Source organism: Nothobranchius furzeri, chromosome 1 (genome assembly GCF_043380555.1).
Source record: "Nothobranchius furzeri strain GRZ-AD chromosome 1, NfurGRZ-RIMD1, whole genome shotgun sequence".
Taxonomy (NCBI): Eukaryota; Metazoa; Chordata; class Actinopteri; order Cyprinodontiformes; family Nothobranchiidae; genus Nothobranchius; species Nothobranchius furzeri.
The window spans coordinates 70,203,863-70,218,031 of NC_091741.1; the positions used below are offsets into that span (position 1 = coordinate 70,203,863).

A 14,169-nucleotide genomic window follows, 5' to 3' on the forward strand; every position below is an offset into this window, starting at 1 on the left:
CCGTCTTGACAGGTTCTTCTGCCAGGCGTTCCCAGCAGACCCTCACTATGCATTTGGGTCTGCCAGGTCTACGCGGCATGTTCCCTTGCCATCTGATCCAACTCACCACCAGGTGGTGATCAGTTGACAGCTCCGCCCCTCTCTTCACTCGGGTGTCCAAAACATACGGCCGCAGGTCAGATGATACGACTACAAAATCTATCATCGACCTGTGACCTAGGCTGCCCTGGTACCAAGTGTACCGATGGGCATCCTTATGTTCGAACATGGTGTTCGTTATGGCCAAACTGCGGCTTGCACAGAAGTCCAATAACAACACCGCTCGAGTTCAGATTAGGTGGGCCGTTCCTCCCAATCACACCCCTCCAGGTCAAGCTGTCATTGCCCACGTGAGCATTGAAGTCCCCCAGCAGGACAATGGAGTCCCCTGGGACGAGTGTGTATATGTGTATATATGTATATTTATGTATATATATATATATATATATATATATATATATATATATATATATATATATATATATATATATGTGTATATATATATATATATATATGTGTATATGTGTATATATGTATACATATGTATATATATATATGTGTATGTATATATATATATATATATATATATATATATATATATATATATATATATATATATATATATATATATATACGTGTGTGTGTGTGTGTGTCGATGGTAGGGACTGAGAAGTTCACCAATGTAAGATGTAGGAAAAGAGAGAGGTTAAGCCAGGCAGGTGCTCATCATATGCTGGACCAGTGGTTCCTAGCCTTGGGGTCATGGCCCCACGGTGGTTCACCAAGAACTACACAGGACGTTTTCCAGAAACTGAAATAAAATTTTAAGATAACTGCTAAAGCTATAATTGTCGCATTTTGGCTACAATAATCATCACAATTGTTATAAATGGATTTGAGGGAATATGAACTGAAGTTTTCTTTATGCTGTGAATTATTTAGCTATGTAAGCATGTTTGTAATGGCAAATCGGAGATATGTCGCACATCTTGACTATCGCTGTCTTGTGGGTCTGAAGCTGAAAAGCTTCAGTTGGACCTGAGCATGTAGGTCAGTCTCACCATGCAATCAGAACCTAAACATAGCCGAGGGAGAGTAAGACAGACTCCACACACAACACGCAGATGTGACAATGAACAAGATGGAACTAGATGTAAAGTACAGGGCAGACATTCATCTTGCTAATGAGCTTGTTGATAGAGACATGCTCTGCAGAAGTAAAGTAAAACACAACTGGTGCATTTTTGTTTATTTATTTAGTTATAGTGTTTGGTGCATTCAAAGAGGTAGATGATGTATATTTTCACATTTGCATCTGTATGTGTACATCTGTGCGTGCATTTTTTTTCTATGTCAAAACTCCATTGTCCTGCAGATATAAACAAAATCAGCCATTCTAACAGGAATTGTTTGCTTCAGACTGTTGGGTTAGATGCCTTTGTGATGCTGTCGGCTGCATTCAGCTACAAGCTCACAACAAATAACAGCAGCTAAGGGACTACATCTTGACCTTAAATCGTGGAGTGGACACAACTTACTGAGTTGAGTTTAAACCAAAGATTTCTTCATATATACACACACACACACACACACACACACACACACACACACACACAAATACATATTTTTCTGGACAACCCCCTTGTTTCTTTTTGTAACTCGATGCAGAGTTCTTTAACCCAACAGTTACTGAACTACAGCCAACACAGACCAAAATAAATCTTTGCAAATTGTGTATTTTTCTAATTTAATTTCTCTTTGGGATAAAGTTACGGGATCTAGATTTACTTTAATTTGATCATGTTTTTATTGGTGTTTGGTCAAAGGGTTGGTTTGGGAAACATAATCCTGTAAACCGTCACTTGGCGTTTGTTTAAACTTGAGCGGATAGCAATGAAAATGTTGTGGCTGCACAAATATTTGTCAAGTTCAATTCAGGTTTGGGTCATTGCTCACTGTTTTCAAACAGTAGGAATGCCAGGGGAAATGTGGCTTGCAGCCATTGGCCAAAAATGTAAGAGGAATTGGGCTGATGACAGGTAGGATGTTATAGTAGCTGGTGTCAATGGGTGCATACTGCAATTACCGTGGGAAACAAAGAATTATGGAGGAAAAGAGGTTGCTGAGAGGAAATTCATCTTTCTGAAATGTTAAATACACATCTGTCCTCAGGATTAACACCACTAATGCATTGAGTGCTGATTCGCCACTAGACATGAATTATATGTTGTCAAATACCAGAATTATTCTATAGTGAATGCACCTTGAAACTGAATTATTCCAGTAATATGAGCATTTTCAGAAGCCTTCATCAGTAGAGCAGTGAGATGGGAAAGAAAGGCTTCACTGTATCACTGCCTGATTCCTGCTTCAGCTTCATTGAGCTCTTGGTCACTCTTGTCTTCTTTAATTTGTCAACCTATTTTTCCATTTCTGTTCTCTGCTGTACATTTACCACTTTTTCAGTGTTTTTTTTTTTTTTTTTGGTTTCTGCGTGGATGAATTGTGAAAGTGGGTCAGAGAAAATTACAAACATATCTTGTTTTCAGGTAATAATACTTAACTGTCTTGTGGGTCGGGATTCCATGGTGACCTTTTTTTTCTACAGTTAAGAAAGCAGTTTGATAAATTATAGTAAAAAGTTCTTTCCCCTGGCCGATTGAAAAGCATCCATATCAGACTTGATGCAAAGCAAAGTCCACCACATGCTAAGGGCTGTTGCATATTCTGTAGAGAGATCTTCTAAGATTTTTTGTCCATGCTTTATTTAATTATAAATAAATCTTCTCTATTTGTGTGAAAGGTTGTTTGAAGACTGTTTGAAATCCTTCTGTACCATTATTCCAAACTATTATAAAAGATTAAAATAGTACATTTCAAATTTAGCACTGTCAGCATATTAACAGAAGCACGCACACACACACACACACACACACACACACACACACACACACACACACACACACACACACACACACACGTCTAGTTTTGGCTTCAGTCTCATGGGTTGTTTGGGTAAAACTAACCTTGTTTTTCCTGTTTTCTTTTCCTTCCCTACCTTCTTTCTGTGTGTAATTTTTTTTCATCTTATTTTTTTACTTTGTGTCACCTTCTGTGTCTTTATCTTTTGTTTTTTAATTAACTGCATACCTTCTCTTTTGTCAAATTCCTTCCTCCATACTTGATATTTCCCTTTGCTTTTTTCGCACTTCCTATTTTTGCATCTTCTTGATTTGTTATCTAATTGTTTTAATGCAATCATTACATCTGTCTATCTAATTGTATTTCAAACCTTATTTGCATTTTTTTTCAATTTTTTATTTCTTTGAATCTAATATTGTAATTTCCCTGTGCACTTGTTATTTGTTTCTTTTGGCTTTTGACTGTTTCATGTTTCTTCTTTCTACACTGGCTGTTTATCAAACCTTTTTTCCATGTGGTTTCCTTTTCGTTTCCACTTGTTCTTCCTTGTTTCCCCCTGCTGTGTTTCCAGTGGCTGCTCCTCTGCCTCCAAGCTGCTGCTCTGGTTCTGCAACACCAGACCAGTGCCTGTCTAGCTGCTGTATTTCTAAGCCTTTCCAAGACTTTATCAAGTGAGTCTGTTACCTTACACACAATTGCACAAACTCTGCAACACTTAAAGTGTTAAATGTCATCATATGTGCCATTGACAATAAGGAATATTGTGTGGCTGTGTTTGTGGACTTGGCTAAAGCCTTTGACTTTGTAGACCATAACATCTTACTTAGCAGGCTAAAACATATAGGACTTTCTCAGTCATCCGTGGCATGGTTCAGATGTTAATTCTCAGGTCATATGCAAACAGTGAGAACAGAGGGTTACTAATCTGCTCCTTTACCTCTATCTTTGGGCGTTCCTCAAGGGTCGACACTGGGCCCAACCTAATTCAAAATCTATATTAATAACATTGTTCAAGCTGTTGACAGTTCTCATATGCATTTATATGCGGACGACACCATTTTATATCAATGCAGTTCTTCCTTGAATGCAGCTTTTTCCTCCTTGCAGCGTAACTTTAATTGTCTTCATCATGCCTTCTCCAACCTTCATCTTCATTTAAACACAAGTAAAACAAAGTTCATGATCTTCAACCGTAACTCACAGCAATCAATTAGCCACCATTGTAGTGTTTCTCTGGAAAATGCTACAGACACTTGCAATATGTGCAAACTGGGCATTTAACATGCTAGAAAAGACAGCTTCACGATTTGCTGCCTTCAAACAAGCTACTTTCCCTGTTGGCTTTTCCATTCGGGCATCCACAAAGCAAATCACCAGTCTCAATTAATCCACAATTTACCTCTAACAGTCACAGTTCACAGTGAAGTCAGACAAAAACGTGGAGCCAGCTGACAGAGAAAGTTACGCTAATAAACAAAGAGAAATTGCCAACAGACTGCAAAACATCAGGGTTTCTAGTTCTCCTGCAGTACCCAGTGCTCTATACACCCCATAGCTGCTGGACCCTGCTCCCTGTGCTGCGCGCTGGAGCTACAGGTGTTATGCAGAGAAACGTTGCCCTGCCTGCCAAAGGCTCCACCAGCCTGCTTCGTCACATCAACACGCATTGCTCACAGCTGCATATTGAGGGAGTAAACAACTTGAAATGTTCACAATATAAACAAGTTTTTAACTGGTGTAGTTCCTAAAAAGCTGAAAGTGAAACTTAAAGGACTTTTTGGATGTGTTTTCTTCTTATTTGAATGCTTTTCTGAAAAGTATCGGATCGGGACTCGGTATCGGCGGGTACTCAAAATCAAATAACTTGGAATTGGATCGGGAGCAAAAAACATAGGAACATCCCTAATTTGACTACATGTTTGGGAAAGTAGTTGAAAACTAAGTAAAGGTCTTAATTTTTAAATATTCTGTTAAATCCATTGACCTAGGATGAAGCAATAGCCTTTGCAGAACATACATATTTTTAAAGTTAGATATATAAGTTGAGATTCCAGACAAAGCTATCGGTTGTGTTGCATATGTCTTCACAGGTTTGCAAAGTAAAGAAAAGTACAGTTACTAATAATTATCAACAATTACTAATGTACAAGTCAGTCTAGAACAATCTTATCAGTTAAAGCTGCAATAGCAGCTTCATGCCTTTCAACAATGTTGTAACATAGTATAGCTATAAATATACTGTGGGAAATAAAGTAAAGTGGTTCTATCACATTTGTCTAAAAGCCTCTGCCAATAACACGTTTTGGACCGAAAGCAACTTTTGGACCATCTGATTGTTGGTCTTGCCTTCACTTCTCTGGGTCCGCCACTCATTACACACTTGCATATTTAGCAACAGAACACCACTGGTGCGAGAAGTTTTTTGCTCAATAGTGTCAGAGAAGGAGAAACAGCCGGCTGCTACCACTTAAACTTTAGGACAAACTACCTGAGTCCCGTGAACAAAACACCATTTAAAGTCACGGACAGCAACGTTTAAACGTAGAAAATGGTGGCTGGTGTTTAGCGCTCTCTCGTTTCCTCAGGCAGTGTGAGTTTCCGATTCCACCAAAAGGGTTTCAGGGAAGATAAATGTTCCGTGACCATGTTTACGGTCATTACTTAGCTTGTTCTGTAGATTTGGGATGGCAGCTTTGAAATCACATTGGATGAAACACTGCGTCAGTATTTATTCTAACAAAGCAAAGCCAACATAATGACATAGTTTGAGAAATCATATGAACATTTTTTTTCTAGTTTGTGAAAAACAGGAAGGAAATCAGGGCTCAGAAACACCACACCTGCATTTCATCAGTTAATTTGGAAAAGTATATTATAATTAATCTGATGACAGCAGGTGCAAAGTGAAGCAGCAGCGAATTTTGCGTATAGGAAAATTGTTCTTGTTTTTCTTTGTTTTTTGTTTTTTTACAGTGCTTAGATGTTTTAGAAAGGAAGGCTCTGAAAATGTGTAGATAAAACATGAAAAAACTCAGTTTTAAATAAAGCCAGGTGACAAAGGGGGAAAATGAAGGATTTGCTTCTTTATTGTTCCTTTTTTTTGTAAAGTGATTACATTTTTAGTAACATAAGATTTTTGTTGCAGTACTTGTAAAGAAACACTTGAGGGTGTCAATATTTCAGTCTTGGAAGGATGACGTAATGATGGTTAAAAATATGTTAAAGAGACTGAGAAGAGTTTGACGCAACAAAGATTCTGATCCTTTTTCTCTCCCTCCTTTGTCCACTTAAGTCTTCCCTGTAGCTCTCACTTGTCACTGTTGGAGAGATACTTGTGTCGAATTACATCGCTCCTCAGCAGTTTGTCTCCCTCAGGCGCCTTTGATATCTTCGAACACACACACACACATACACGCACGCGTGCGCACACACACACACACGCATGCACGCGCACACACAAACACACACACACAAAATACTTCAGGTTGAAGTTTTTTTTGTAATTAGACTGAGTTAAGCATCTCGAGGAGTGCATTTTAAAACTTGATTTACACATTGAATTTAAAAGAAATTCTTCTAAATGCCATGAAAAATGTTGAATAAAGATGTATTAATTATTTATTATTGTGTTTCTCACCAAACCCTGCTAGAGTTGGTTCAGCCCACATATGCTTATGTACTATTTAAAAAAAAAAGCTGTACGGGTCAAAGGCTTGAAGAGGTCTGACAAAATTTACCTTAATGCTCTAATTTCCATCTCACGACACATTTGAGAAATTATCATGAATGGGCTGTCACCATAAAACTGTTGTGGATGGCAGTGAAATGTCTTAAAGAGGACTCCTAAACATTTTTGGGACTTGTCTATAGTGTCTTTAGCTGACGGTTGTTTCTGTTATTTTCTCTGATGTAATTTATTGTGAGCTTTCTGAAGGGAATGCACAAACCTTTGACGTTTGTTGGGTGGATTTGCTGAAAAAAGCGGGCAAGTTCCAGCCTCAAGACTCAATCACAGTTTGTTGCAGACTGAAGCGCCATTTTCAGAGCTATAAGTGTGAATGCTATCATAGCTCTTTAAATGGTACTGCAGTATGCATTTAAATAATCAGCAAGCCGGATTTCCCGCATCGCTGTGGAGGACGTTTTCATCAAATTCTCTTTCCAGAAATCCAACGATATGTGGGGACTTGTGGAATTGTCAAAAATCATTATACACCTCTTTTTGGAGTTTGTTCCTCTAAGGAAAACTGAAAGGTTCAATAAGTAAGAATTTTATTGTGAAATAATCACAACAATCAAGAACTGACTTGTTTGTTTTGATACATGGCCTGTAGTACCCAAGATCTCATTCTTACTTCATGCACCTTCAAATATCTTCATTACTGCTATTGTGACCAAAGTAATTATTAGCAAAACACAAAAAGTGGGAAATTGTGTTTTCTCATAAATCGCTGAACAGATGTTGATATACTCTGAAAGCATTATGTTGATAGCCTGGCAAGCCAGACTAAATAAATGTATTATTTAGTCTGGCAACGCTCCATTGACGGCTCTCGGTTGTGGGGCGGGTTCTACCGTTGTCTTTCAAATGATCTCTGCATTCCACTGGACAATGAATGTGACATTCTCTTGTTTCACTCTGTTGCATCATCCCACCCACCAGGCATATAGAGTGCTCTGATTGGCCCACAACGCAGATAAAGCTCTGTGATTTGTTCACTAAGCAGATAGAGCACTATGATTGGCCCACCATTACGGACCAATCACAGCTCTCTATGTGTTTGAAATCCCTCTAGAGAGTTGTGATTGGCTAGCCAGAGTCCTGGTAGGAGCTGCTGAGGTTCCAATGGAGCATGCCTAGACCATTCTTTGCAAAGCAAGAATTTGGTCTAGTTCACTAGGCTATTATGTTGATGCATTCCTAAACTGGTGAAACTCCTTTTGGGTCAAAGTTTTTAATTTTTGAAGTCAATACATTTTAAGTTGGCCACTACAACTAATTTATGCTGCTTGTTTTTGGTCCCAAATTGTTTGAACTGTGGGCGCTGTGTTGGATTTTTAACAGTTTTTATTTGGGTTTGATTTGCCTCTACAATGGTGTATATCACTTTGTTTGGCTCTTGGGTCATGCAAATGAACTAAATTAATAAAGTTGAAAGTAAACGTAATTTCAGGGAAATTAAAATGGCTATGATAGTTTCACAGGTATTGATTTAAAATGTAATGTGATGGTTAGAGTCATTCAGGACACATATTCATACATAATTCTACCACCACAGATATGGTCCTGTGTTTGCAAGATTTGCAAGATGACCCATAATTGTGTTAAAAATGCAACAAATGCTTTGTTAGTGTGAAGGTTGACTACTTTGATTTTTCTTACTGTCAGCTTGTCTGCCCGTGTCAGTCTCTTCAGTCTGGGCATCTTTTCTTCTTACGTTGAAGGATAAAATAATTCACTTTTGTGCCAAAATGTAAAATATTCAGCTATATAAAATATAAAGCTGACACTGTTTGGCAGGGCAGTCACTGCCTCTCTCCTGCGATGGAACCTGTCAGGATAAATGCTTAGTCACTTTTTATGTGCCAAAGTCAGCTGCTGCTTCTTGAAGAGGAAGCTGACATCAATGCCGCTGCAGTCTCACTACAGGATCAGTTGTAACTCGTCACAGTAAAATCTCACTCTGGCCAAATGTCAGCTGAGGTAGCAATGTTTTGCTGAAATCACAGACCTGTGGGTGTAAAACAGTGATTTTTACCTCAAAATATGTACTTCTGGTTGTGTTTTTGCTGGATTTACACGCAAATATTTTCCATTTTCATTACAGTAAATTATCTCTTTAGTGTTATATTCTTTTCTTTAAGAGAGTGTTGGTGTTTGTTCATTTGTTCTTTACTTAACTTTTCCCTGAACGCTTTTTTTCTTGATTTAAAGTGTGCTTGTGTTTTAATAACAGTGTGTGTTTTAAGCTGTATCTTTGTTTGCTGTGAGTTTTTGGCTGTTGTCAAGCTCCCAGTGAATCCCATAGGCGATGTTCTAGAGAGGCTCTTTATGACTAAACAAAAGGATTGTGGTGTGTTATTCATTTTTACTGGCCACCCATGTTGGCTTTTATTACAACCGGTCGCTGTGGGGATGGGATATTCTAAGACATTTGTGGTGATGGGACCGAGCCTGCGTGGGAAGTCTATTATTGTTTGCCATTTCACAGACAAATAACGCTAAATGTGAAAACTGAAGGTATTGTCTCAGTGTCTGGAAAAGGTTTTTTTGCTTTATTGCATGGAAGTAATGAAAATATCAAATCCAGAAACAAAGGATGGATTAATACATTTTAAGGTATTTGTAAATTAATCTATTTCTATAGGGGCAGCCATGATGCTGCCATACAAAAGTCAATAAAATCAAAAGTAGGAACAAACTTTGTAAGCATGTTCTAGCACAATAAAACTTTACTGTTTCATATAATAACAAACAAGACACGTTACAATTGGCGCTCAAGAAATGAAGAAAAACAAAACATGCACATGAAATGGCTTTCAGTCCCAGATATTTTATTAAAATTCTAGTTTTTGCAGTTACACTTTAAAGCACCAGTGCGGACATTCAAGACTATCAATACATTGAGATCGCAGTATTATCTAAATGTGTTTTGACTTTGCTTTCTTAAAGAAAATGGTAAATTATTTAACAGAAACAGAGAGCATAATATTGCAAGGTTAAGCAGGATGTTGTTTTCAAGCACTACACAAAAATGCTGCAAAAAGTGAAATTATGAACTTCTTCAAACTTTTTCTAATTATTGTTTCTGGTTATAATCAGTCACTCTGAGTTTGTCATGCAGGCTGAACATGAAAATAGTCTTCTCCACCTATCTCTTGCATTAGCTTCTGATAGAAAATAGACAGTGACACTCTAGGATTTGAAAATCCTGACAGATCTACGTCACACTGTCACTTCACATCCATGAACTCACCCATCTGGACTCACAATAGGAAAGGCTGTTGTTGGTTTAGCATCCAGAAAACATCAGAGAACGTCAATGCTAGTAGAAGCTGACATTAGCTTTAGCAACTCCACCACACAGCAGAACTCCTCCAGGCTTGTGTTTTTTTTTACAGTTGTAGCCAATCAAATAGCCAAGTATTTCATCAAAATGACCACAAGCTTAACTCCTTCATATAGGTCAATCTGACACCGTGGTGCCGATATGAAGTCTATGAACTTGACCCGATATTCCTAACTTATCCTGTGGTGTGTCAGAAGTCATCAAGGCAGCGAAAGATGCAGGACTTCTTATCCATCCTCTTTGAATAAAATGTATCTTTTCTGGCTCATAAAATGATTTTACAACTTTATAAGTTTATATATTCATATCTTGTTGAATGGGCAATGTGTCTAAATCCAAAATGTTTTCATAATGTGTCCAATACTCTACATTAATGAATAATGGGTGACATGAATGTTATTCCTGTAAGGTTAATCCATCAGTATGAACACATTAATAATACCGTATACAGTTAATGGTTAATATTACCATTTACATGGGGGGGGGGGGGGGGGTAGATGGCTTTAACAGCTCTAGGGAAGAAACTGTTCCTCAGCCTGGTGGTTGTGGCCTTGTAACGTTTCCTGGATGGTAGCGGCATAAACAGTTTGTGACCTGGATGGAAGGAATCAGCAGTGATACGGTTAGCCTTCCTTTGTAGTCGGATGGTATATACTGAGTCCAGATCTTGTAGTGGGCTCCCCATGATTACTGAGCAGTTTTCACCACCCTGGCTATGTCTTTTTTGTTCTGGAAGGTACAGCTCCCATACCACACCGTCATACTGAGTGATAGAATGCTCTCAATCATGGCTATGTCGAAATTCTTTAGCAGTTGGGGGAGAGACCGGCTCCCTTCAGTTTCCTGAGGAAGAAGAGTCTTTGTTGGGTCTTCTTTACCAGAAAGGAAGTCTTCAGTGACCAGGTTAGATCTGAGGTGATGTGGATGCCCAGGAATTTGTTGTTGTCTATACGCTCTACTAGCTCCCCCCAAATGAGTAGAGGTGAGTGCTCTGTCCTGATGGACCTCCTGAAGTCCACTATGACCTCCTTGGTCTAAAGCCGGGCGTACACTGTGCGACTTTTTCACTTTTTTGAGCCGATTTTCCAGTCGTGCGAGAATCCACGACATCGGGGCGAGTTTTGCGCCGAGCGGTCGTGTAGTGTACAGGGGGTTACGAGAGGCGATTAACACCACGTGACCAGCTGCCGATCAGCAGTCGTGAGGTCGCACGGACTTCTGGCGTGTTTAAAATTTCGCTCGTCCCTCGTGAGGGTATCGCACCGTTGAAGCGGCGCTGCGAGCAGCTGCGACCCAAAATGTAGCAGAACTGCTCACGGCGCATGCGCAATCCTGCATCAACGCCGCTCGCTATTTCCCTAATAACACACGCTGTTCGTTTTTGTTTCTACACGTTTTTTTACTCACAAAGATTGTCATGAAAGCATGTTTGTCGTGTTCTTGTCAAATTAAACTGATCACAAAACACAGATTTACTTTCTTTATTTCGTTTTGCTCATCCAACCCCCATAAATCCCTGTGTGTCCTGCAGCACTCCCGAAGGACAGGCAAGACAAGACAAAAAAGTCTGACGTGTTGAGTAAAAACTGCTATTTTTAGCATATTTTTTGGGCCGACGTGTTGCTACCAGACGTACAGTGTGAGCAGTCAGGTCGCATGCGAGAACTGGGTCGTGCAGTGTGAGCACAGGACTCGTGAGATCTGCCCTGCGAGGAAGTCGTACAGTTTAAGCTGAAGCTGAGTGCTACGAGTGAAAAAGTCGCACAGTGTACGCCCGGCTTTACTGGGGTTGAGCACCAGGTTGTTCAAAGAACACCACTGAGTGAGGTGCTGTATCTTCTCTTTGTAGAGGGTCTCATCGTTGTTTGTTATGAGACCCACTATGGTGGTGTCATCTGCAAACTTCAAAACCATGTTTGAGGGGTGGAGGGCTGTGCGGTCGTGGATAAATAATGTGAAGAGAGCACCTTCAGTTGGTCCAGAACTCTGCAGCAAGGCTCCTAACTGCAGCAAACAGAAGAGCACACATCACTCCTATTCTGTCTCTGCACTGGTTACCCATTAACTTTAGAATTCATTTTAGAATCCTGACTATAACTTTCAATGCTCTACGTGGTCAAGTTCTGAACTGTTAAAGCCTTATTCTCCAACCCGAGCCCTCAGGTCCTCACACCAGAACCTTCTAGAAGTTCCAAAGACCAGATATAAAACTCGCTGTGATCGCCTTTTCCAGAGGGTTGCACCCTGACTTTGGGATGAACTTCCTTTTTCCTTATGTGGGATGGACAGTCTGGACACTTTTAAAAAACAGCCTTTATTTAAAGCTGCTTTTACCTAAATATTTTAGTTTCTTATTTTTAACTCACATTTGTGATCATCTTTCATTTGTTTAATAATTTATAATTTTATGACTTTATTTTTCTGATTCTAATCAATTTTTGTTTTCAGATTATGATTTTATGACGTTATGCTTTATTTTGATCTATTTAAAGCACTTTGTGATTCTATGTCCGCAATGAGTGTTATATAAATAAAATGTACTTACCGTATTGACCCGAATATAGGACGAGGTTTTTTTCATTGAAAATAATTTTAAAATGTGGGATCGTCTTAAAATCGGGGTCTAACCATTACACATCCGTAACGGCAGAGGGTGCCAGGCTGTATGTTCTCAACAGGAGAAAACGAAAAAGGGGGACGAGAGGTCCGGAGCAGTGTGCACCGAAATTGGAACAGAGTTATGCAAATTTTTAGATGGCGGTGGTCAATTCAGCAGAGGCGTCAAACATCGCATGCATGGATGCCTTGGATGGCAGTGAGGAATGGATGATATTCAATGGGAGAAGCCGACAGGTGTAGCGATCTGATGGTACACCCCACAGAGGCAGAAGAGGGAGTGAGTACAGCGAGGCAGAGGACGTTTGTGAATCAAAGCCTCATTTGACTTTTGATTTCACATGTCAGCAAAGTTCTGATAGTTTGCATTAAAATAGTATTTTTGCTCACTATTTCTCTCAAAATTTCAATAAAAATAGTTTATTTAAAAAGTGATATATATATATATATATATATATATATATATATATATATATTTATTTTACTTTTCCTGAAGATTAGTCTTGGAAGGGGGGGGGGTCATCTTATAATTGGGGTCGTCCTACATTCGGGTCAATACGGTACTATTTGTTGAGATAAAGTATCAATGTTAGAAAGCAAAAAGTCAGTGGCAGTTATCCAATCAGAGATGAGATGTCTGAATATCCGGAATATGCAGAATGTGACTTACAAGATGTTCATTTTTACCAGAGACTGCAGCAGATGTATTAAATAAATGAGTGTTCCACATCTTTAAACTGAAGAAAACAGTCTTGATTTTTTCTTTGTAAGCTTAGCAGTTGGCTACAGAAGGGTGACACACAATGCAACACTCGGGTCTATTTACAGGTATTTTAATCCCAGTATGTACAATTCACACCTCTAATCTGTCGTCCAGTCCCTTGGACCTCCCTCTATGCTGATCCATGTAGATATAAGGTGAGGTCTGATTGCTGCTGCTTTAGCCTCTCTACCTTCTTTTCCTCTCCCCTGCAGTCGTGCTACACCCAGTGCATTGCTGCAATAATCTTATTTAAGAAAAGTCATGGAAATCTATAAAAGCTTGACCCTAAGGTGCTGCTCCACTGGTATTACTTTAAAGCAAATGTCTGTCCTGTTAAATCCTGCTTGTTTGCTGATTGTAGTATTTTCACTTAAGAAGGTTTTGTGAAAAGTTTTGCAACTATTATTTCTAATCAAACCGAAGTTCACAGGTTGGAAAACCTGTGGACTCGGTAGAAACTCCAGTGTCCATAGCTTTCAGACACCCAGAGCTGAACTCCATTAACTGTCCTTGTTACATTGTGTACCTGCCAAAGAGATGAATGGTTCCGAAAGTTGCAGCTGAGCTTTCAGAGGTTCTGTTGTGGTCAGAGGAGCAGACTGGCCTTCACCATCAAACCCCTGATCTCATTACTGAAGATCACATTCCCTCTAAAACCAACTGTATCACTGTCAGTTTGTAGCTGGAGGTGAAGTGGCGGCAGTGGTACGTTGTGAACATGTGCGGTGATCAGCTGGAGACTTGTCCTCAATCAGTAAC

General features: G+C 39.3%; 1 protein-coding gene across 2 annotated transcripts in view; it reads left to right on the top strand.

Annotated features, from left to right (window-relative positions):
* htr4 (5-hydroxytryptamine receptor 4) overlaps positions 1-14,169 on the top strand; it is a 251,194-nt gene that overhangs the window by 212,703 nt on the left and 24,322 nt on the right. The window contains exon 7 of one of the 2 annotated variants that reach the window (XM_054739381.2): positions 3,533-3,632. The exons of the other annotated variant lie outside the window; for it this stretch is intronic. Within the exon in view, the coding sequence (XP_054595356.1) occupies positions 3,533-3,596 (64 nt within the window). The 3' untranslated portion in view covers positions 3,597-3,632. The remainder of the gene's footprint in view (positions 1-3,532; positions 3,633-14,169) is intronic. 2 annotated transcript variants of the gene reach the window in all.